At 49.3% G+C, this 25278-nt stretch overlaps 1 protein-coding gene across 1 annotated transcript in view; it reads right to left on the bottom strand.

Annotated features, from left to right (window-relative positions):
* The window catches only part of ADARB2 (adenosine deaminase RNA specific B2 (inactive)), a 496470-nt gene that overhangs the window by 62942 nt on the left and 408250 nt on the right, over positions 1–25278 (bottom strand). Inside the window, exon 4 of the mRNA XM_023192468.1 lies at positions 5241–5355. Within this exon, the coding sequence (XP_023048236.1) occupies positions 5241–5355 (115 nt within the window). The remainder of the gene's footprint in view (positions 1–5240; positions 5356–25278) is intronic.

Genomic DNA, 25278 nt, shown 5'->3' with positions numbered 1-25278 from the left:
GAAGACGGCCTGAGCGAGGCCCCCGCTTCCCCGGAAGACGGCCTGAGCGAGGCCCCCGCTCCCCTGGAAGACGGCCTGAGACGGGGGCCCACGCCCTCCTGGAAGACGGCCTGAGCGGGGTCCACAGCTTCCCGGGAGACGGCCTCAGTCAGGTCCACGCCCCACAGGGAGACGGCCTGTGCATGGCGAGGCTCCTCCGGAAGACCTGAGCAAGGGCCCACGCCCTCCCAGGAGAGGGCCTGAGCAGTGTCCAAGCTCCCTCGGAAGACACAGTCCACGCCCTCTGAGAAGATGGCGTGTGAGTGGGAGCAGAGAAGGAGTTGAGAGAAAGAGAACAAAGCTTCCCACTGGCAGAGAGAGCAGCTGCCTTCAAGGTCAGGCCTGGGAGGGCCCAGGTTCGGTGCCTACGGGTCCGGGGGCAGCAGTGCGTGTGCTCCTGGCATAAGGCTCCCTGGATTATTTTTAATAAATGGCTGCGGCAGTTGGCCAAGCGTCCTGCTCCCTGGGGAGAATGTCTGAGGGTGGAAGCACTTGTTCAGCATGAAAGATGGAGTCTCACGCTACAGGGAGGGAAGGACCACCTGAGAAGGGTCCAGGGCCGGCTGGGACCCCATCTCATTGGCGCTGGCGGGGGTGGGGGCGCCTGCCGGGAATCCTAAGGAGACCTGAGCTGATGGAAATGGGCCCTGCGCCACCTTCCCATCTGGGCGGGAGCCTGTGGGAGAAGGACCAGCTGGCCACCACCGCAGAAGACACCAGGCCAGCGCCTACGATACCAATCTAACGTCTCGTTCACAAGTGTGTGTATTCAGATGCGAGCCATGAGCAGGACATGGGGGAAAGACCACGCGAAACAGAAAGCCACTACCCCTGGCCTGGAGGACACGGGCCAGGGCGTCTCCTCAGAGGAGCTGAACAGAAGTTACAGCTACAGAACGAGAGGCTCCCTCGAAAAAGGGAGAATGGAGGATAAGTGAAAGACTCGCAGTGGCTCAAGCCTGTAATCCCAGCACTTTGGGAGGCCCAGACGGGCAGATCACGAGGTCAGGAGATCCAGATCATCCTGGCTAACAGGGTGAAACCCCGTCTCTACTAAAAAATACAGAAAAAAAAAAAAAAAGAAAGATTCAAATAATGAAAATAGGTTGCAAAAATTAGGAGGGAAAGGCAGTTGATGAGCTGTAGGATAAATTTAAGAAATCTCCAAAAACATCAAGTAAAAGAATGAAGAGACTAAAATTTAAAAAGTAAAAGCAAAAGATTAATACAGAGTATTGAAAATTTAACATAAATGTGTGTAAATGAAGGAATTCGTAACACAAATGACATGGAAATATACAAATAGCTTAAATATGTCAAGAAAGGTGAATGGCTCATACCTAAACATACTCTTAAATCCAAGTTAAAAAAAAGACCTTTCCCCCTCCCGGGTAGGGATGGGTGCTGGTCACTGCAGAGAAAATATGAGGCAGGTCAGAAATATTGGATAAAAGATAATGGAAACATTCCTTCAAAACACCGAGGGAAAATAATTGAAAGCTTAGAATTCCCCACCTGGGAACCTATTGAGATGGATGCGAAGCAAATCAAGGCATTTTGAGATGTGGGAATATTCACAAAGTTAATCTCCCATTGTAGATGATGCTTCTTGAGGAAGCTCTGTATGAGGGGAGACAAAGCAGGGGAGAAGACAATGATCTCAGAGACGGTGTCCCACTGGAAGAGCAGGACGCGGGGTCTGCAGAGCATGTGCCTCGTGGGCCTGGCTGGGGAGTTCTCCGGGAGAGAGGCAGGTACCCTCTGCAAGATGCTTCCCTAGAGGCCTTGTGACTTAGCACGTATGGTAAAGGCACAATCTTCCTCTCTCTTCTTTTTCAGTAAGAAAAAAGACATTCCAGAAAAAAAAAAATGCACAATATTTCAAAAGCGATATAAGCAAGTCTAGCAACACACATGAATCAAACTTAAACACAACACGACTTGGAGCTGGGGGTGGAGGCAGAGCCTCTGTGTGTCCTGACACCAGGCAGCCAGGCTCCCTTTTGCGCGGAACTGTCCTGGGAAGGTTGAACGTGGTTCTGCTTCGCTCTGTGGTGGGAATATCTACAATACTCTCATCAGATAGATGCTGTTCAGCTCTTATAATCACTCAAAAGACAAAATAGAGAAGGCTTAATTATGGGCATAAGAAAGGATATAAATACCAGTGATGATGGTGTAAAGATGTAACGTGTAATTGGGAGAGGCTGGCTAGTGGGGAAGGGGCTGAGGGCTGCCACCCTCAACGCACAGCCTCTCCCAAGGTGAGTGAAGCCACACCTTCTAAATTTGATGCAATAAGAAATAAAGGTTTATTATCTATAATTGTGCATTACAAACAATAATGGAAAATGAAAAAGTATCAAATGTTAATAGCATGAGTCAATAGATGTTATCTAGAACTGAAAATCTAGAAATATAGAAGCAGTACAGTACTTAGAGTCACAAGAACAAAATTTAAAATGATTAGAGGTGGCTTCTGAGAGTGAAGGGGAGTGAGGGGTGGAGTGGGAGAATATGGCTTTTCATTCAGAAGTTCTTTAGAATCTCTACCATATGACTGCATTAATTCGATAAAAATAAAAACTTCTGTTCATAAGTATATATTTCTCTGATTATATTTCTCATAATGGCAAAGAAATGGTCTCTGATTCATAAACAGAACTTTCAGGAGCTAATTAATGTGAGTTGGCATCCCATCCACTGGAGTGGCAAATCAAATTGTGTTTTATTTCAAAATAAGTTTAATTTTAAAACATTGTGACATATACAGCAACTAGAACAAGACACATTACTCTGAGAATTTCTTAGGCATTTGCTTGAATAACTGAACTAGAATTAAGATGAAATGGCACATCAACTTTAAGTAAATGAGTATCTAAAAATGTTTGTATTAGTAATTTTGCACATTTCTAATTTTTTAAAATCAATGTTTATCTCCTTACAATAGGAAAGTAAATTTCAGCAAGTTATTCTTCAGCATTCAGAAGTCACTAATTAGTGAAGCTTTACCTTGTGAAGCCTCATTTTCATATAATAAGTTTAATTCATGTAGATAAATTGCCTACACATAAAGCATTGTATTCACTGGCAACTCAGAAGTATCATTTCCCCACAAGCCTCTGTAAAACATTACTATTTTCCACATGAAGTTTGAGAGTAGCTTCCAAAACTTGCCAGATTTGTTTCCCAGAAAGATGGAAAGATATTGGACAATCACAGTTCTGGAGCCGAGAAATGCTAAAAAAATTACTTTCCAAGTCATACTGACTTATGCCTCTGGGGCTGGAAGTGCATCGCACAATAAGGAAGCCAGAGTGGCTGGTTCCCCTCCCCTCCACCTCCCCTCCCCCTTCTACTCCCTCCCCCAACCCTCCCTCCTTTCCTTCCAGACCAGGACACTAATTTAAACTGAGTTATTCAGAAATCTGTAGCAGAAATCTGTGTAACACTCGCATTTTAAAATTTACCAAAGTTTTGTTTATATGGACCAACAACTCTGTGTGTACGTAATTCTTTTGTAGTTCTGTTATATTGGATTTAAATCATTCTTTATGAACCATTCCCCACTGGAATATAAGAGCCACAAGGGTAAGCGTTTGGTCTCTTGTTCTCTGCTGTTTCCCCAGAACTTTGTATGCCAGGCACTGACTAAATAATTTGTAAATAAAACAGTGCCACTACCAATAATTAACTAACACTTACATGGTACTTGCTATGGGCTAGGTAACTTTCTAAGAGCTAGAAATACATGAACACATGTAGCCTTCAAAATAACCTGATCAGGTAGGTGTTGCTGTTACCCCTGTTTTAAAGGTGAGAGAACAGAGTCCCAGCAAGGCTCAGTGGCTGGCCATGGGTCACAGAGCTCTGTGCAGGTGGGGCTGGATTCTGTGCTAGGATGATGCTTTTGGCTTGCCAAACTCACTGCTCCCTTAGTGAGACTGCTGTACCCTGAGTGGGGGCTGTGCGCCCCGTGGGCCTACAGAGCAGTGCCCAGTGTATGGCGGTGCCCAGCTGATGGCTGCCAGCTGGAGGATGAAGGAATGGACACCTCCAGCAGGGATGAGCTTGGTGGAGGTGAACTCTTAGCCCTCAATTTAGAACATTCCTAATTCCACAAAGAGGCAGGTGTCATCTGTGTCTGAAAGGTGGGGCAGGTGCTGGTGGTCAGGGCGGGGCTGGTATATTTATATATTGCATGATCTATTTATAAAACAACTTTACCTTTCAAAGCATCTCATATTCTAGATCTCACCCAGTTACATTGTGAGGAAGCAGTTTCATTTTCATTTTACCAGGAGGCCCACACTGGGAAGATTACACAGCCAAGACATGGCACTGGGTGCTGGGTTCCAATATTCCCACACCCAGCAAGATTGGAGAGGACCCTGCCGGCCCAGCATGGCTGAGAACCATGCCAGTCATCTGGTCCTTTATTTTTTAATATAAATATGTTTGTATGTCAGGTCGATGGTCTTTTTCCGCCTTAGATTTTGCCGGCACATGCAGAGCAAGCGTGTATGTGAAACTTAATCCAAAAGTCAGTTACTATTTTACAGTAACGACTCTCAAGTGTGTGAGTGTAATGAGTGTGAGGAGGAGGTCATTACACAGTTATGAAAAGCTTTGGAAATGGAAATGGTTGAATTCAAATAACCCGCTGGCTTGTTATTAATGGGTTGGTGGCTTGTTGTTTCCACAGTGCTGACTCATCAAATTTAACCCTTATTCATTTTCCCCCATCCTGGCTGACTGGAGAGGCCGCCTCCTTGGCTCTCAGCATGCCCCTCGCGGCTGGGTCACCTGTGTTTCTTAGAGTGGAATTCCCTCCCTGGGTGTTTGGGATGGGGAATCTTGGCAGAAACGAGAGCGTTCCGGGGTCAGTTACACCCCAACGAGAGGGACTCAGGACTCTCAGGAGACTTGGGTTTTCCGGAAGGGACTGGCCAGGCCCCCCAGAGATGGGGGATGTTTGTGCAGAGCTGGGCCCTGGCAGCCTAATCACAGCACCATGGTCAGGATGGCTTTTCCCGCTAATACGCTCTGGTCACTGATCTCTGTGTATCCTATAATATTTTGTCTTTCTTTGTCACAGCTTGGTGTGGAAGAGAGAGCCTTTTGGCTTCCAAGATCAGGTAGATGCTAATGCTCCTTTCTTTAGAGATGAAAATGCCCACAGGAAAAGAAGAGGTGGCTACCTTTGGTCATGACGATTCCTGCCAGAGCTTTGTGGCGGGCATGCATGGGCGTGAGGTCCATCGTCACCTCGCGGAACTTCTGTGTGACCAGCTGGGATATGGAGTCTGCGAATTCCTGAAAGACACAAGCACAGGCCTCCACGTTGGGCTGAGCAGGTGCCGCAAAGGATGATGGGCACTGTCCTCCCCATCCTCAGCCTCATCCCCATGTGGCCACATGTGAGCCTGCTCTCCTCCCCTTCTCACAGCCTTGTCTCCCCCTGGCCACACGTGGCCTCTCTCTGGCTGTGCCCCCAAAACTCAGAATCATATTGAGTGGCTTATGAGTGGTTAACCTCAGCGTTGCTCTCAGCAGAAACCCTGAGCTCTGCCGACCTCCCCATGGAAACAGTGTCTACTTCCCTCTCCCTGCCTCTCAGAGTAGTGGCTGGAGGAGGAGGGGATTTTTACAGGGATGATGGGCCACCAGTCTTCTGAGTCTTCCAGAGCCAGTGTCTACACAGCCGGCAGTCTCAGGCTGCTCTCCTGGCTAAATGGCTGGCGCTGTGGCTCACTCCACAACCTCTTCTCACCTTCCTGCACATGCACCAGATGCACACATTCACATGCAACACACGACGCACCTAGGGCACACATGCACACATGAATATGCACACACATGCACACACAGGCACATGTGCGTATGTGCACACACATGTACACAGACACATACACGTGTGCCCCTGCACGCCCCTTAACATAATTTGATGAGTGATAAGGCGACTCCTGGTCTCTGGAAAGGCAGCACACACAGTAGCATGTGGCAGCCAGAGTGTGGCTCTGTGGCCACCCTTTCCCTGGCTCCTCTGGGCCCAAGGCTGCAGCACTGCCTTTTCCTTGAGGTGGGGCCCCAAGCTTCTCATTGGTGGCAGTTTGGCTGGCATAGCTGTTGCAGGCCTTGGAGTAGGGAAACCTGATTGGACCCTCAGTTCTGCCACTCAGCGGCCTGGGTGAGTCATTAACACCTCAGAGCCTATTTTCCTAATTTACAAGCGAATCGTCTTCATTTCCACCTTACGGTGTTTTTGTAAGGATTAAATGTAGTACGGCATCTTAAGTGCTCAGTGCAGTGCCCCACACTTGGTAGGAAGTGCTCAGAGATGACGGCTGTGACTGTTACTCTTACTATTTTTATCATTATCATCGTCTCCCCCAGTCACCACAGGCATTGCCCGAGCCTCTGAGCAGCCAAATCAATTCATCGTCTCATCCATGAGGCAGGAAACAGTCCCTTTTTCTGATGGATCGGGTTTCCGCGTTTCCACCAGGCATGTGCGGTTGATACTGTGCAGTCTTTGGGCCCGGTTTCCACATTCCCACCAGGCCTGTGCGGACGCTGATGCTGTGCAGGCATTGCTGCTGATGAGGACAGCTCTCTGATTAGTAACGATAAGAAAGATAGGCAGTGTTTAAAAATCCCACTTGTAGGCAATAAAACGTGTTTGTGTGAAAACAGCCCTGCCTGCCAGAAGCGAAAAACCTGCCACAAAACAACCTAGCCCCTCTCCCTCTTAATTCTTCTGTAGTAAAGGGCAGATGTGCAGGGCCCGGCGCAGTCTCCTCTGCTCACCCCGGGGTTTGAGGGCCCCGAGCCGCTGTAGCCCGTAGGTGATGTCAGTTCCTTTTCCCACTGTGCCGTGAATCAATACGGTAGCCCCACATAGGACAGACGGCAGATGAGCTAGGCTTCCCCTGAGGGGCGCAATGCTGGCCTGAGAGGGAGACGGGACCCCGACCTTTCAGGGACTGCTGTGCACCTGGAGTCTTCCTGGGTGCTCCCGGCCCAGGCTGCTCCTGGCTGTCCTGTCTTTCATGTCTGGAATCAGGTCCAGAGAGGGAAACTGTGTCCTGGACACCCCATGTGCTGTGTCCTGGAGCTGCTGGAAAAATACTCTTAACTGGGGGTCTTTAAACAGCAGGCATTCATCCTCCCACAGCTCTGGAGGCAGAAATCTGAGACTGAGCTGTCCAGGGGCCGTGCTCCCTCCTGTGGCTCTGGGGAGCCTCCTTCCTGCCTCTCCCAGTTCCAGGACTCCCGGCGTCCCTGGGCGGTGGCCGCATCACTGCAGTCTCCGCCTCTGTCCCCACATGGCCTTTTCCTCTGTGTCTGTGTCTGCTCTTCTGCCTCTTGTAGGGACAACTGTCATTGGATTGAGGGCCCACTTGGTCAATCCAGGATGAGGCCATCTCGAAGTCCTTAACTTGAGGATATCTGCAGAGAACTTTTTCTCAGTCACCGTCACAGGGTTGGATGTCTCTTTCTGGGGCCATGTTCAGCCTGCTGCACCCTCGTTTACTCTTCCAATGCACGCTGTCAAGGGAGAGCATAACTCTTAATGTTTTTCTTTTTCTTTGAGACAGGGTCTCTCTCTGCCGCCCAGGCTGGAGTGCAGCGGCACCATCACGGCTCACTGCAACCTTGAACTTTTGGCTCAAAGGATCCTCCCACCTCAGCCTCCCAAAGCGGTGGGATTACAGGCTCCAGCCACTGGGCCAGGCCCCTCTGATAACCTGGTCTTCCTTGGTGCCCAAATTACACACAGTAGCCATGAATGACATCCACAAGGTGGTTGGCAGGCGGGAGCCTTCGTGACAGTCCTTGGTTCTCACCTAGAAGGCTGGCACTGCCTACTCTAAAGGTCAGGCCTGGCTGTGAGGTCGACCTGCCCCTCCTGTGCCCCCCACGACCTTGCACGCTGAGCTCTGAGCTGGGGTGGAGAAGATGCAGGGGACAGAGGCCCACAGAGCCCTGGAGCCCTGAGAGGCCTCAGCTATCACCTCGGGCCTCGAGAAATCAGCTTCTGAGCACCGTGATAGCGGGCGAAGGTGACATCAGCAGCTCCACCATAGGCTCCTGCAGGGCGTGCACCACCAGTCCCATCCTGCCAGGACGTCCTGCGTCTCCCAGGGGAAGCATCCAGGCACAGGGTTGATGGGGCAGCCCTGACTCTGGGACCAGGTGACGGGTGGGACCTCTGCCAAGCCCGGGACTCGTAGGCGCCAGCAGGTCTGGGAGGTGGGGAGGCTGGCGCTGGGCCTTGACTTGGGGTGCTCATCCTCACCGGCCCCGTAGAGGGGACAGGGCACTGAAGGGCTCCCCACTGGGCAGAGGGTCTAGAAAGGCTTGTCCGAAGCTGATGTCTGAGATGAACCTTGAAGGAAGAATAGGAGAGCTTCCCTTTCTCAGGTGACAGAACGCAGGCTGCTCTCCCGCTGGTCGGCCCCACGGCACATGGGCAGACGAGGGCAGCACTGATCAGCTTCACTGCACAGGCGTCCTGGACTCCAGCCATGGGGACACTTCCCCAGCCCGGGTGGTGGCCATGGCAGCCTGGGGGCCACATCTGCTCCACGGGGTTCACTGTTGTTTCCCACTCTGGAATCCGACTCTGGGTGATTCATGGGTGTTAACGTTGATTCAAGGACAGAACTACATCTTCTGCTTCTAAAACAGCTGTTATGGTGCCAGGCATCTGACTCCAGCACCCGCTGTGCTCTGGAGTTATTCCAAATGATGTGTGTAGCTGTTTCTTTGTTTTTTGTTTTGTTTTGTTTTTTTGTTTGCTTGTCTGTTTGTTTTTTAGGATGAAGTTTCGAATGTCTAAGAAGTGATAGCTTGTCCAGCACAGGAGGACTCTCTGTGTCACTTTGTGTCTGCCTGAGGGCTCCAGCACAGGACATCAGGGTGGTCCCAGACCAATGAGTCGTAACAGTGTGTGCAAAAATAGATTTCACTGTGGAAACCGAGGGAGTGCTCTGTCCCCTTAGAGATGGGAAGACACACAAACAGTGACAGCAGGGACTCATTCTGAGCAGGCGCATTACAGGCCCAGGAAAGTGCCCGTATTATCCTTTTTAGCTACTGAAGCAACGTAACCAGTCACACGGCAGGGGGTGGCAGAGACGGGAATTACCCCAGCTGTCTTGACCTTGACCCTTGCACTGAACTGGTGACCAGATTGCTCTGAGGAAAAGCAGGATCTGAATTCAAGGATGGCCGCAGGCTTCGCTACCTCTGGGTGCAGGTTGGAGCAGCCACGGCCGGGAGAGAACATGGGCGAAGGCGGCCGGCACCCTGAAAAGGCAGCAGCCCTCAGAGAGGGGACCGTGGTGGAGCCTGGCCACCCACTCTCTGCACCCTGCAGGCCTGCACCCTTGCCCTAGGCTCCTGCTATGAACCAAGCAGCCTGAGCCCTGGCTGCTCCCTCGTGGGGTCGTTTGAGGAACAGCTGGGGTGGAATGAATCACATTTGGTTTGGGCCTCAGCATTTCCACAGACGAAGGCCGCCTCGACTCACTGGAGAGGGCTTGCATGGCCAGCAGATGCAGGTGGACGGTAATGCTCAGCCTTCTTCCAGAGTGACAAGGGCCCCTGGCTGGTAGAGACAGCCTTGAACTGACAGAGCTGAATGGAGACATTGCTGGCCAGATGGTTCCACCCATCCCAGCCGGAGGAGGTGGGAGGCACAGCTGCCAACCGGGAGGCCACGGCACTCACGTGTGCACATTCAGTCCTGCAGGGCGGCTCCAGGCAGCGGCCATGGCACCCTCAGGGACAGGGCACTTCCTCTCCCCAGGTCCATACATTTCCGACTCCACAGCCCGTTTCTTTCTTTCTTTCTCTTTTCTTTTTTTTTGAGATAGAGTCTAGTTCTGTCACCCAGGCTGGACCTCAGTAGCACAATCTCAGCTCACTGCAACCTGCACCTCCCAGGTTGAAGCAATTCTAGTGCCTCAGCCTCCTGAGTAGCTGGGACTACAGGCGCGTGCCACTGTGCCTGGCTAATTTTATTTTATTTTGTATTTTTTAGTAGAGATGGGGTTTTGCCGTGTTGGCCAGGTTGGTCTAGCACTCCTGACCTCAGGTGATCCTCCCGCCTTGGCCTCCCAAAAGTGCTGGGATTACAGGGGTGAGCCACCACACCCGGTCCTTTTTTTCTTTTTTAAAATTTCAACTTACATTTTGGGTTCAGTGGGTACATGTGCAGGTTTGAGTGATGCTGAGGTTTGGTGTACGAGTGACTCCGGTAGTGAGCATAGTACTTGGTAGGTAGTTTCTCATCCCCTACCCTCCCTGCCCCCAGTATTCCCCAGTGTCTGCTCTTCCCATCTTGATGTCTGGGAGTACTCCCATGTTTAGCTCCCACTCGTGAGAACATGCGGCATTTGACTTTCTGTTTCTGTTAATTCGCTTAGGATGACGGCCTCCAGCTGCATCCATGTAGCTGCAAAGAACATGATTTCGTTCTTTTTTTTTTAATGGCATAGCCTCTTTCTCAATCCATTATGTCCTGCCCTGCCTCAGTCTCCAAAACTCCTTCCTAGGCCCAAAAGGTTTCCTGCTCCCCTGTTTGGAGGTCCTCTCCTTCATCTGTAATCCACTGCCTTTAGAACTCCAGCAACATTCGTGTAGGGGTCGATTCACGTTTTTTCCTGCATGATTACCTAACAGTTCATGTTTTATGATGTGACTCCCACACAGTGCTGCATCTGTGGCTGGGAGCATGGCTTGGATGCATTTTGCATTTTCATGGTCCTGCCATAGCACCGTGAGTGATCACGGCTGTCATCACTAGTGGTGTACCTCTCGGATGAATGAATGCGTATATGGATAAGTGCAACTCTCAGGGATGAATTGTCTAACAAGTAAAAATTTCAGAAAAAAGTTGGTTATTATTTTTCCCACCAGTTATTATCAGCATTTTTTTCCCAACCTTATCACACTGTCTTCATCTGCTGGGGCTGCCATAAAAGAATACCATAGACTGGGCAGCTTAAGCAACGGAAATTAACGTTCTTAAAGTTCTGAAGCTGGAAGTTCAATATCAAGGTGTTGGCCAGGTCAGTTTCCTTCTGAGGCCTTTTCTCTTGGCCTGTGGGTGTCGCCATCTTGTCATGTGCTACATGACCTCTCCTTGTATATGCATGAAGACCGAGCAGGACCAGACTCCGTGGCATCATTTGTTTGTTTGTTTGTGTGTTTTTGAGACACAGTCTCACTCTGTTGCTCAGGCTGGAGCACAGTGGCGTGAGCACAGCTCCTGGGCTCAACTTCCTGGGCCCAAGTAATCCTCTTAGCTCAGCCTCCCAAGCAGTTGGGACCACAAGCACAGGGCACCATACGTGGCTAATATTTCAATATTTTATAGAGGTAGGGTCTCACTATGTTGCTCAGGCTGGTCTCAAACTCCTGGGCTCAAGCAATCCTCCTGCCTTGGCCTCCCAAAGTGCTGGGATTACAGGTGTGAGCCACCACATCCCTGGCCCGTGGGGTCATCTTTAATAAGGACACTAATCCACTGGATCAGCTGCCTCAACTCCATTACCTCATTTTGCCCAAAGTACTTCCTTAGGGTTTTGGACTTGCTTGGGCCCTGCCACCCTTTCCCTGTTGCCCCTTTCTCTCTCTTGGAAAGGGACGTCTACTCCATGCCTGGCTCACTGTTGTATTTTGGGAACATGGAACTTGTTTGGGTTCTGTGGTTCACAGCTGGAGGGGAGAGCTCAGCTTCAAGGTGGGCGAATCGCACCATGAGTCCCACCCATTCCTGATTCAGGTGATGTTTTGTTGAGGCTCTGGACTTCACGGCTTAGCGCTGACGCTGGAATGAGTTAAGACTTCTGGGGCTGTTGGGATGGGATGAGTGCATTTGCCATGCAAGAAGGACATGAATTTGGGGGAGGTCAGGGACAGGATGTTCTCAGATGAATGTCTGTGGCAGCGTCACCTCTTTGGCTCACAGTAAGTGAGCTCACTCTCTGGTGTCACCTCTTACAAGGACACTAATCCCATCAGATCAGGGCCCCACTCATGGCCTCACTTAACCTGAACTACTTCCTTAGAGGCCCCATCTCCAGATACGGCCACACTGGGAATTAGGGCTTCAACATATGAATTTCGGGGGACACAAACATTAGTTCCATCGAACAAAACACGATGTCACCTGAGCGGCTCCCTTTCTGAACCCTTGCCATGCATTAGCCTGGTGGGTATGCCTTAGGGGCAGGCACCACTTCCTCTCTGCCCCTCATAGGCTTTATCCGAAACATGTGGACATGCAGGTGTGGACTGTCCCTCTCCTTCCTCGACACATGACAACATCTCCTTGCTTCCAGCATCGAGGAGGGCTGTGTGACCAGGGCTGCCTGTTGAATGCTGGAGGAAATTGTGTTTGCCATTTTTAGGTGTGGATCCTGAAATTCCTAAGTGATGCGCCTTGTTCACTTCCGAGGATCTTTTCCTCCTCTTCCTCAATCCCTTGTTTCCCTCTTCCCTCCCTACAAGCTGGATTCAGAGAACCCCAGGATGGAGCCACGAGAGGGTTGGGGCCAGGGTGAAGGAGTTAGCTACAAGCTGAGCACTGCACAGCTTATTTATAGTGTGCCACTGGCTTTGGGGCTGTTTGGGGCAACAACATTATTAACTCTGAGTCAAAGAGGAGAGAAATCCATGAGAAAAAGACAAAGAAAACGTGGCAATCGAATTGAAGACTTATGCAAATGGTGCATAAAGTCTTACAACTTATAAATAGCAAAAGTCTCTGCACCATAACTCATGATTGATTTGACGTGTGTGGTGGATCCACGATGAGCTGGTCTATTGCTGAGGCCACACGTTTGGTAGGTCCAGATGATGAGCTCATCTCCATTTAGGTGCTCTTCAGGCCTAGAGGCAGGTCTTGAGCATGTGCTGGGGGATCCCCAGGCCTCAGGGATTAGCTCCTCCTCACTGTTCTGCTGGCCAGTAGAAAATATTTTTGTTATGAAAGTAGCCAGTCTCAACTATGGAATGCTAGATTTCTGTGTATTGGTGGTTTGTGGATTCAGATATGCAATAGGAAGCCCAGGCAAAGCACCATGCGCTCATATGCTTTGTGCTGGTCAATCCTGGTCCAGTGGAAAGACGTGGATTGGATAGCTCCAGCACTTGTTTCCGAGAATTGGTCCAGCTTTCATGCAGGTCCAGCTCTCATGCAATTCCAGCCTTGGTGAAAGACAATTTGCATGATTTCTCAGCATGGTGCCAGCAGGGCTCAGGAGTAGCACCGAGGGGTGCACAGAGACTGTCGCCCCAGAATGCCCCAGCATCCTGCCCCTCAGGAACTGCAGGGTCACATGGGGAGGACATGGCACTAGGTTCCTGGGTGACTGCTCTTGCTACACTCCTAAGCCCAGGAAACTTCCATGAGAACTTTTTTTTTTTCCTTTAAAAAAGCCAACCTCATCTCCTCCTCTATAATCCTTTTCTCTTTATTCTTTAAGTTTTAAATAGAGGGGCGCTTGACACTTATATGAAGCATATTTTTCAACATTTTATAAAGGTAAATGTAAAAAGAGAAAAGCAAAAATTAAAAAAAACTTTCCTTACTTTGGGTGGTTAACTAATTAAAATGTAGAAAGATTTGTAGTGAGCTGGTTAAATTTTCTCTGTTTGATATTTAACCAGCGTGATTTCCCATGACGGCTTCAGCAAGTCTCACCTCCTGGCTGGGGTCCCCATAGCTTGGCACAGCTCAGCTCCAGTGATAACCTCACTGCTTGAGTAATTAATCTCTTTCTCCAGGAAGTGGGGTTAGAATGGGTTGTGTTGGGGTCCCATTTACTCACTGCAGATCTTCTTCCCCTCCCCGTCCTTTTGGGACCCCTTGGTGTTTACATGGTGCTCAGAGACCTGAAATATTTCTGTGTTTGTCCACACAAACCCATCTTACTGACAACCAACATGACTTTCAACACAGATCTTGCTTTTTTGCACTGCATCCTTCCATTTCCCCAATGAAGCCCTTTCCGGGTCTCTCCACAGAACTGTGTCTACTGTGCCACAGGTATTTTAAGTGATTGGTTTTTAATTAAATCACATACATGATTGCAGCTCTATGTAGTTTTTCCATAGTTGAATTACTGTATGTAAATGACATTGTCATTGATGACATAGGGTGTTAGAAGCTAGATAGCAGCTCAGAATTCATATAGGGAGACATATTTCTTTAACACTAGGGATTTTTAATGTTTTAATCACTTGGGATATAATATATACAGTCAACTTTGGTTACTGCAAACCCAACTAATCAGACTTTGCAATAATGCGATTTTCTTCCCCACCTGGCATTTGGTTTACAGGAGAAGCAGCTAAAGTGCTCAAAAATAAGCTTGTGCCTGATTAGTTTTATGCATGCAAATTACAGAATATGCTCATGGGCCTGCAAGGGGTTCATTTCATCTCCTAGGATGGATAAATGCATTCAGATTTAGAGTTTTGAGCACATGGGCCAAGTATTACTGCATGGTCCCTTTCTAAAATAAGGGAAGAGGGTGCCCATAACCCGGAGGACTGAGTTATCTCATTGTGTATTATGACCAATCCACACCTTTCTGCCGTATCTTTCAGTTCAGTGCTTACATCAGAAGCTCTACAGAGGCTCCTAGGCTGCTCAAAAACCATGTACTTCCTAATTCTGTCCACTTGAACTTGCATCACAGAAGGTAGACAAACCTGTGTTTCTCTATGGAGTTCAAATGCCAGCTCCTTTTTAAAGGCTTCCCAGCATGGGAACCCTTGGTGTCCTACAGCACTTTGAAGCTGTGTCTTTCCTGGCATAATTCGTATGCTTGTCTTTCTTTCTCCTGTACATGTCACACCTGTGCAATATACCACAGACCTTGTGGATAGGTGGTTATTGTTTCTACTGACTTTCTGTTGGTTAATAGGAGTTCTAGCTAAGGTCATTGACATCGTGCTACTTGCCAGACACTTTCTAAATGCTTTAGGTGCATTTTTTCAATGAATACTCATAAACCACTTTATGGTTAAGGGGCTGCAATGATCTCTTTTTTTTTTTTTTTTTCCTTTTTGTGGAGAACGGGGTCTCGCTGTATTACCCAGGCAGGTCTCGAACTCCTGGGCTCAAGCTATCCTCCCGCCTCTGCCTCCCTGAGAGCTGGGATTACAGGCGTGAGCCACCGCGCCCGGCATGATCTCTGTCTTTGTTAACAATCCTGTGAATTAATGGTAGTGTGCACAGCTTAGGATACGTGTCCTATAGGTGGCTCATTGGTGGAGTGTTGTCCATCATGAGAATAACTAGTGTAGACAGCCTATGGCACATGCTCTCCATGTGGTTCATCAGGGGAGTGTTGGATCACGAGAATGACTTCTGTAGACAGCCAATGGCCTGTGTCCTTCATGAGGCTTATTGGTGGAGTGTTGTCCATCATGAGAATAACCAGTGTAGACAGCCTATGGCCTGTGTCCTTCATGTGGCTCACTGGACCTGTACAGATGCTTGCAGGAGGAAGAGGCCACTTCTGGGTAGGCACTGGGAGTGGGGTAGTCAGGGAAGGCTCCCTGGAAGAGAGTTTCTTTCTGATCTTTGAAGGAATCACATAATCTAAATTATCAGGGATTAAATGACCATAAAAATGTAGGAGAAGCCATAGCCTTAAGCAGTTTGGAGGTGGAAACATTTGTTTCTCTGATAAGAACAAAGAGTAGATCAGCCTGACCTGAGTAAGAATTTGTGCAACGTAGTTATGAGAAATTAAACTGAAAGGGCCACTCACTACAGGAGAGTGTAGGGTCTTGATTCCAGGCCAAGGAGTTCATCTGTTAATTCATCAAATATTTATGAATTGTGCTTCTCAGGGTCAAGCACAATTACACCTACCAGGGATACATCAGCACAAGAAACAGGCAGAGATTGCTCCCGCGTGAAGTTCAGACGTCACCCAGGCACATGGATGTCCTTTGAGCGACCCTGACCAGCAGGGTGACAGGGCTGGGTCTGCAGCTGTGTGAGGGGCCACATGTCCTGGTGAGGACAGTGATCCAGGGCCTGGCACCGAGGGCACATCTCAGCCATGGTAGGGTCAGCAGTTTGTTGTTTTGCTTTGCTTCAAGCACCCTCGATGTAAGCTGGATTATGAGGATGCTCTCAGGGCTAGGAAGGTCAAACTGTTGCACTATAGCTGTTGCTACCAATGGCTGCCTCCACCCACAGCACGGGCAGCACCCTGCATGGCTCTTGACTGAGATCCCTGCTGGGAACTGTTAACACATTATTTAATCCACCCAACAACTGTGTGAAGAACTGTCCCATTTTATAACAGCAGCAAAAGAGGTTTAGGGAGATTTAGTAGCTCGGCCAAAGGTCTAAAGCAAGCAAGTAGTTGAGGCAGAAATGGGGTTGTTTCAGGTCTGAATCTGAGCTGCGGCAGCCTATCTTCATGGACACTACCTGATGCTCTTTTGAGGCGGATTCCCAGAAGGTCTCAGAAAACAAATCCAACCATACACTGTAAATCCTGGAGATAAAGAACTCAGCACATCTGTGGTGTCCAACTCCAGTCCTTAAGTGGGAGGGGGAGATGGGCCTTAGAGACTCTCATGGTCTGGTCCACTTTCAGTCCTTGAGGGGAGGCACAGTGAGAGTCCCAGCGGTGACTCCCCTACAGACAATGTCACGAAGGCATAGGCTGCAGTCCAGATGCCCCAGCTCCTGCAGAAGATAGGTGAGCAGCTGGGGAGCAGCCGAGAGAGGCTGGACTGGGGGCAGGTGAGATGGTGCTTTGCAATATAGAAAGCCCTGCACAGAGAGACTCTAAAACCTGTTCAAAAAAGCCTGCAACAGAAGAGTCATCTGCAGCATAAACTCTTTTTTACATAGGAAAAAAAGAGACATCCGGCTGTACCTGTTATTGTTGGTGATTTAGCCATTTAGAAAATGCCTGCTGAAGGGTCTCTTGGCAGTGGCGCAGGGTTAATGTGTCTTCCACGAGTCATTCATGCCTCCCAGGAAAGAGCTCACACCGTGGGGAAACGAGCCCCTCCTGTGAACCCTTAAAAAGCAGCTTGGCTTCTCACAGGGACAATGGTGGTAGGTGGGACTGGGTGGGTGGGGGTTCTGGAGAATACCTGGTGATGTCCTGAGACTTTTCCTGGAGCCCTCAGAGCAGAGGTCTGAGATGCCTTGAAGCTATGAATGCACAAATGGGCACTGGCTGCACACTGGACCAGCAATGGTCAGAGGAGAGGGTGTGTGGTTTCTCATTACATGATAGTGACAACCAGGTGCTTCCAGCTCCAGAGTTAAGTGAGGAGTCGACCGCATATTTGATGAGCTGTGCATTCCTGTGCTTAACAGAAAAGCAAAGCAAAAGGCTGCTCCATTAGCTTCCACTTTTTGTTGCCCATATTTTGCCTATTGGCTCTGATTACCACGGCAAATTACCAGCATCATTCACGTTGGAAAATGAACTTTAAATGGGAACATTGCAAAACTCAAACTTTACTCATTTCCAACACTAATATTTTGAATGGCATGAATAAATAAAATGTGCTCAAATTTGCAGCGGTAATCCTCGGGGTAAAACTGACATTCAGCCAAAGTGGCGGGATACTAAAATCCATAGATTATAAAGGAGAAAGCCTCTAGTAAATATTTTCCTGTTGAAATCCTGTCTTCGGGTTTATTCCGCTGAAAAATCAGAAAGGTTAGATTTGCATGTGTGTGGGGCAACATGGAATCCAGGACCAATGCCCCGAGTCCCCAGGTTCCTTTCCCCTTTGAACTTTGCTTGGCAGTGGGTAGTGTGGCAGTGGGGGCAGGTGGCGTCTCACTGGAGAGAGGGGGCTTGGGAGTGCAGATGGCAGAGGGAGGCAGGGCCAGAGTCCACGTGGAGGTGGGACACACCTCGGAGCCCCCTTTCAAACAACCCACCCTGTCTAGACTCGGGAAGTAGGAGAAACACTGCCAGGAAAGTCCAGCCAGACACAAACCAAAGCCTCCAGGATAATCAGAGAAAATGGAAGATGATCTTCCCTGACTTCCACCTTCATATCCCTTTGTGTTTCTGTGGAAGAGGCAGCCTCTATGTCATGGAATGAGCCCTGTTTTCTGACAATTACAATAAAGCATCATTCATTTCAAAATCAGGGACTGGTAAAAACCGATGTCCAACCAAATAGTTCAAATTATCTGACTATTCAATTATTCTAAATCTCAAATTACCTAAAGGCGGATGGCAAATTTGAATGAAGGCATGAAAAGGAAAATCCCTTATTGTAGCCATTGTATGGTGGGAAAAGCTCTAAACTTGGGATCAGAAGAACTGGAGTTGAGTTCTGCCACCACCTTCCCCAGCTGCACCACCACCACGGGGCAACTGGGGTCTCTGAGCCATGGGTTCCTCCTCTGCAAGAGGCATCATAATAATCACCCCTCAAGGCCAAGGCTCTGCGTCTTGGCACAGAGATGTACTCCTGCAGTATCCTGCACTCGTCTTTTCAGAGAAACAGTGCTGGTGTCATAGCGGTGTTATGAGGTTGGATGACAGTGGATGGAGGTGCTTAGCCTGGTGCCCCGCACTATTAAGCTCAGTGTCTGGCACTCAAATACCAGCTGCTGTTGTTATTGCCATTATCATCCAACTGTGTGCAAACATAATTTTTTTTTAGAAAAAATACAGAAATAACTCTCCCCCATGTGCCTCATCCCTGAAATTAAAGTGTTCTCAGTAGTAACCTGTTTAAAGGGTACATTTTGATATAATTAAGTATGCAGGCACATGCAGTTTTGAGGGGGCGTATGTTGGGGTGACCTTTCCTGTGACTCTCTTGAAGTCAGCCTCTGTCTGTCTTGGCTAACTCTCTGACTTTGCTGCTGCTGGTGAGGCCTGTCCCCTACAACTGTGCTCACAGGGTGGTCCCTTTAAAAGAACCCGAATAATGAGGTGAATCATAAGGAAATCAAAGCTACATAGTTAGCCTTTTAGAGTTTTATTTTATTTTATTTTATTTTATTTTATTTTTTGAGACGGAGTCTGGCTTTGTCGCCCAGGCTGGAGTGCAGTGGCCGGATCTCAGCTCACTGCAAGCTCCGCCTCCCGGGTTTATGCCATTCTCCTGCCTCAGCCTCCCGGGTTTATGCCATTCTCCTGCCTCAGCCTCCCTAGTAGCTGGGACTACAGGCGCTCGCCACCTCGCCCAGCTAGTTTTTTGTATTTTTTTTAGTAGAGACGGGGTTTCACCATGTTCGCCAGGATGGTCTCGATCTTCTGACCTCGTGATCTGCCTGTCTCGGCCTCCCAAAGTGCTGGGATTACAGGCTTGAGCCACCGCGCCCAGCCTAGAGTTTTATTTTTAATTCACAAATCATAATTGTATATATGTACGGGGTGCAATGTGATGTCTTGATACATATACACATTGTGGGATGATTGTATCAGGCTGACATATCCACCACCTCAAAGACTTACTGTAGTGAGAGCATTTACAGTCCTTTTTTGGCTGTCCTGAAATACATGATACATTATCATTAACTATGGTCATCGTGCTGTGTGACAGATCCCCAGAACCTGTCCCTCCTGTCTACCTGAAACCTTGCACCCTCTGATGGACATCCTAGCCCCTGGTAACCGCCTTTCTCCTCTCCATTTCCATGAGAGTTCTACAGCCATGCACATAGATGCTGGGTAGACTTTGGACCCAAAGCCAACCTTAGGAGGAAGTTACACATATATCAGTTGTGCCATTTAGTCACTTTTAGTGAAATCATCAGTCTATTTTTGGTGAGGAAATGCTCATCAGTGAAAATGCCAGCTCACTCTTTAATTACATGTACCTTTATTTCTGTTTAAATTGGAAGCTAGCGTCTGAGGCAACAGCACATTCAAAGGTTAAGTCAGTGTGCTTTGGAGTTATGCCGTTGGCTGTGTGGCCCTCTGAGCATTGTTTTCTGATCTAAGCATTCCTTCCTCTCTGATTTCACAGCTTGGGTGTGTTATTTTGTGACTGTTGACACAAACATTTTCCTTGTCAGAATGGATGCCCGAGGACAAGGACTCAGTCTCACTCCTCACTGCAATTGCAACACCCACTGAGTGTGCACCGTGTGCCCCCATCCCAAAGCACTTGCCTCCGGGTCGGCTCGTGCACTGCTGTCTCTGAAGCTCTGCCCCAAAGGGAAGCCGGAAAGGAGCTGAGGGGGAGTCTGTCAGATCCCTGACCACAGACAGGCTCAGCCATGCCCAGAACATCACAGACACCAGTTCTCAAGCATTTCTGCTTTTATTTCACCCCCATCCCTGTTCCCCAGGGAAAAGAATCAATCAGAATTTATTGTGCAAGGCACTGATGAAATACAGGGCGAAATAAGACAAGGTCCTCTACACAAAGCAGCCTGGAATACGAAACAGGAAACACAAAACATCATGTGATAAATGGCAGCTGACATTTCTCAAGGGCTGACTGCATACCAGGTGCTCTTCTAAGTAACAGCGAGTGTCATTTCTGTTCATCTACATTGTAATCCTAAGAGGCAGGTACGATTATTATCCTGTTTTACAGATGAACAAGCCAAGGCTGAAGAAAATAAAATTCCTTGCCTAGCACACAGATAGTAAGTTGTGGGTCTGGGAGTCACACTAGTTCCATGAGGGCCCACAATGCGTGCTGCCTCCGAGACACTGAGAAGAGAGAGGAGGGGCCTTGGTCGCAGCTCCCACCCTCAGATGAGATGAGCCTGTAGGTAGGAGGCCTGCCATGGCAAATGCTCCCTCTTAGACAAATTGGGATAGGAGCTTAGGGGAGCAAAGACCCCTGACCTCCTGGAGCAGGCAGGCAGCCACCTGCATCAAGACCACAGGGTGCTTTTGCGGGTCCTAAGCCCCTTCCCCACTCCCTGAATAGGGGTTTCTGACAGAGGATGCCGAGGCACTCTGACATGTAATGCGGTTGTCTAAACACTAGTGTAAGCCAAAAGTAAAATTCTAAGGCCCCCCAACCATCCAAATGGACCCCTCCTCTCAGCCAAGGGCATTCCAGAGTTAACCTGAAAAACTGGTTCAGGCATGATGGAAGAGGGGGTCGGACATGCCTCATGATACCTCCCTCCATTGTGGAATTCAGGAAAAGCCAACCAGCCTTAACATCAACACAGACCTGAGTCCGATGAGAAACAGTGACCATCTGTTCCCTCCAAAGCCTGCTACCCGGAGATCTGCATGGTCAAACCCGGGTCTCCACACCCCTTATCCTAACCCAGACCTTCCTTTCTACTGATCGTAACTCTTTCAACCAATTGCCAATCAGAAAGATGTTATGATCTGGAAGCCGCTGCTTTGAGTTGTCCCGTCTTTCCAGACTGAACCAATGTCGATCCTACACACATCAAATGATGCCTCAATTCTCTCTAAAATGTATAAAACCAAGCTATGCACCAGCCACGCTGGGCACGTGGCATCAGGACGTCCTGAGGCTGCGTCACAGGTGCGTCCTTAACCTCGGCAAAATAAACTTTCTAAATTGGTTAAGGCTTGTATCAGATACTTTTGGGTTCATGTTGGGGACCTGAAGAGTGAGTGGGAGGCCTTCAGGGGGAAGCCTCTGCCCACGGCACCCTCAGGAAGCCCCAGTCTGCCAGGGCTGCTGGGTAGGACAGACCAGGGTGCTCCTGACGGGCAGACCCATCCCACTTCCTGAGGTGGAAAACCAGACCTGGGCCTCCCACTGCCCACCTCCTGCTTCCTCTCGCTGGCTCAGTGTCCAGGACCCCTTCTCTCTGCCTCTCCCTTTGGTCTACGCAGGCCTCACCCCATGCATTGCTGCTGGGTGACAAGAGAGCCCACAGGATCCAGCCCCTGGGAGGACCGCCCGACCCTCACTCCGCGGTGGGTGTGCCACAGCCAGCACGCAGGAGCAGGCCAGACCCCTCCAGCTCCACACCAGGGAAGGGCAGGTGTGCGTTTGCCTAACAAGAGCCTCTGGCCTGCTGCAGGAAGGCCCTCCCACGCATGCAAGGAGATGCATTAGAGCAGGCACAGCATATGCTGGTGGCTGGGCACAGCTTTAACCTCCAGGGTTACAGACATTGAGGCATTTCAGTCTTGTGTTGTTAGCATGTTTTAATCCAACATAATTAGTTACAGTAAAGAATCCATCTAGGGAAAATGAAGAAAATACGGCTTTAAAATGAAGGATCTGCATAGAGCAGAAGCAGGGACTGAGTCCTACAAGGCTGAGTCTCTCTTGGTGCCTGAGGCTGTGCAAGGTCGGGAGCTGACTACCTTTTCCCCCGTGTCTGACAAGTGGATTCTGTCCTCTGCATGTTGCTGTTTATTTTATGAATCAGCCCCAGCCACTGTCCAACTCACAGGCACCTCCAGCAGAGAGTGGAGGCCTGCAGGGACAGGGACTCACAGGTGACCCACGCCTGCAGCAGAGTGGAGAAGTGCCTCCCTCCTGGTCGGCGGAAGGACACTGATGCTGAAGCCAGATGCTGGGGTCCGCAGGACCAGGTATCCACACCCCCACTGCACGATGAGACAATCAGCACAGAGAGGTGGGCTGGCTCTCTGACACAGGCTCAGGCAGTTGGTGGGAGGCTTGGAATCAAATCCCTATGTTTAAATTCTAGCTCCAAAATGTGGGCTCCTGATCATGATGTTGAAGGTGCCTTCCAAGGGCTTTTCACTAATTGAGGATTTCAAACAAGCCTGAGATAAGAGATCCCACATTCAGCCTTGAACAACTGAGGGTTGAGGGTTGTGCGTGCTGATATCTGTTGGTCTACCTGTTGATTATGTAAAGTAGTTGTCCACAGTTTCCTAAATCGTTAAATATCCACAAATCTGTTTACGCACATTAACGGTAGTTAACTGTTTTAGCAATCAACTTCAAATTTGAATACCATTAAAACACAGAAAATAAACTAAAAACCACATTGGGAAGATGCATATTTCTGTTTTTGTGAAACTGGTGCTTTCTGGTCTACTCAGGAAGATATTTTGAGCCTGGGTTTAATTAGGATCTTTAAATTCTCATTTGTGTGCTGACAAGAGGGTGTTAACAGATGAGGTCCTCCGTTTGGGGCTGATTCATGGTTATTTGCATTCATCTGGATTCAAAAAGATAAAAACCAGAAGACTCATTTCAGGCCATCTAGAGAAAAAGATTCCCTTAGAAAAAGTAGTTGTTCCATAAAGAAAGTAATATTTACTTCCTACCTTCTGTTAAATTCAAGAAAAGCCTTTACGTGAGCATCTAAGGAATGCCAACCCCTCTCCTGCAAAATCACCAGGGAGGCTGACGTCACACGGGCTTCCAATGATGCAGAGGTGGGGCCCTCAGACCCCTTTGTCCCATGACTTTGCCCCTTTGCCCCTGAGTCTTTCCGTGTCCTGAAAGCAGGATCTGGAGAAGAGAAATCAGTGGATGAAAATTGCCAAGTGGTTCCCAATGCACCTGGGTCCCTGAGGCAGGCTGGGTGCCACTGCTGAGCATCCTGCGGGCTCCCAGAGGGGTGGAGTCGGAGCTCCCTCACAGCTCAGTGTGTGCAGAAAACGCAGTCCTCTGGTCCGTGCTTCCTCCTCACAGCAAAACCACCAGCACCTTTGTGACGCTGTGTTCCCTGCACAATCCTGCAATATTTTTATTTTGTTTATTTACATACCCAACGCCCCTGGTGGAGTGAAAGCAACTGCATGGAGTGAGGGCCCCACCAGGTCCCAGAGCGCCACGAAAATCCTGCGAAAAGTAAGCGTCTCAGCGGAAGCCACAAATAGCCCACCTCGGCCGGGTGAAGTTTTAAATTTGGACAAACATGCAACCAGGTGGCTCCCGTGGTGTCCTGGAGGAAGCTGAGCTGAGCCCTGCGGAGTGCATGGTGTGTGGGTTCCATTAGATTTTGGTCTGGTGTCTAGAGGGCCTGGAGGAAGCCAGGAGAGGAGAAGGAGGCTGTGTTTCCCTAGAGAGGACCCCGAGGCCTGGCTGGGCAGAGGCTTCATGCCTGGCACTGTGGCAGGTCAGGGGCTGTGTGGTGGCAGAAGGCATGTCGTGGCCATGTCAGTGGAGCTGCCCCCTCTGAGTTACCAATCCCAGTGGGGGTGTTTGCGTCTGCTACCAACTTTCCTAAGACTCTGACCTCGCCAATCGCTCAGAAAGCAGTGTTCACCACTGTCAGTGTGCCTGCATTAAGTTGACTTGACCTTGTCTGCGCTGGGCATTTCCAGATGGCCTGGGAGTGGGCAGGGGAGGGAGGGCACCTCACTCTGTGACCCAGGCTGGTCTCGAACTCCTGGCCTCAAGCGATCCTCCTGCTTCAGCCTCCCACAGTGCTGAGATTACAGGTGTGAGCCACTGCACCTGGCTAGAATCTTGTTTTTCACTACCCAGGATCATTGAAACAGAGTAGTCACAAAATAAATGTTTAGAAAAAAATTTAAAAGTTGCATATATTACTGTCACAGGATTAGTAATTGTCACTGTACTGAGAAGCCTTTTTATCCCCCTCACTTAGATGAAAGGCTTGTGACCTGAGGCCCTTCTCTATTAAGTGATTTTCTTTCAAATCACAGCATGCACAGACACTCAGTATATCTTTTCTGATAAAATTAGGTATGTGTTTTCTTCATACCCTGTTGCACCAGGAATCAAAAATGTCTGCATCGCGTTCTGTCGCCGTGAAATCTTGCTGGGTCTTGTCACTGCTCCACGGGACAAAATGTGACGAACAGAGGCGGTTCGGGTGCTGCGCTTCTGAGAGGAGTGACGGGTTTCCTGGCTGAGGCTGCGAGGCCACTGCCCACTGTGGGCCCACTTGCCTGGATGTCCCGGCCCGAGGACATCCCAGCAGGGAACAGAGGTTGAGGGGCACGTGGCTGCTCAGAGCCTGTTCTCCAGAGAAAGCTCCTTGTTTGAGGAAGGTTTCTGACACCAAAACTCATTCTGGTTTCTTGTCAGTAACTGGAGGGGAAAATCCAAAGCCTTTGTTGCTAAGATGCACAACATCCTTCCATGGAGGGAGGGGAGGGGGGGGGGGGGAGAGGGAGAGAAGGGGGGGGGGGGGAGGGAGAGAAAGAGGGAGGGAAGGAGAGAGAGGGAGGGACATAGGGTAGGAAAGAGAGAGGGACGGACAGGGGAGGATAAGAAAGAGGGGGAAGAGAGGGGGAGAGAAAGACAGAAATAGAAAAAAGGAGAGGGAGGGAGGGAAGCAGGGAGAGAAAG

The sequence above is a fragment of the Piliocolobus tephrosceles genome, chromosome 9 (genome assembly GCF_002776525.5).
Source record: "Piliocolobus tephrosceles isolate RC106 chromosome 9, ASM277652v3, whole genome shotgun sequence".
Classification (NCBI taxonomy): domain Eukaryota; kingdom Metazoa; phylum Chordata; class Mammalia; order Primates; family Cercopithecidae; genus Piliocolobus; species Piliocolobus tephrosceles.
This window is presented reverse-complemented; position numbering and strand designations above follow the sequence as displayed.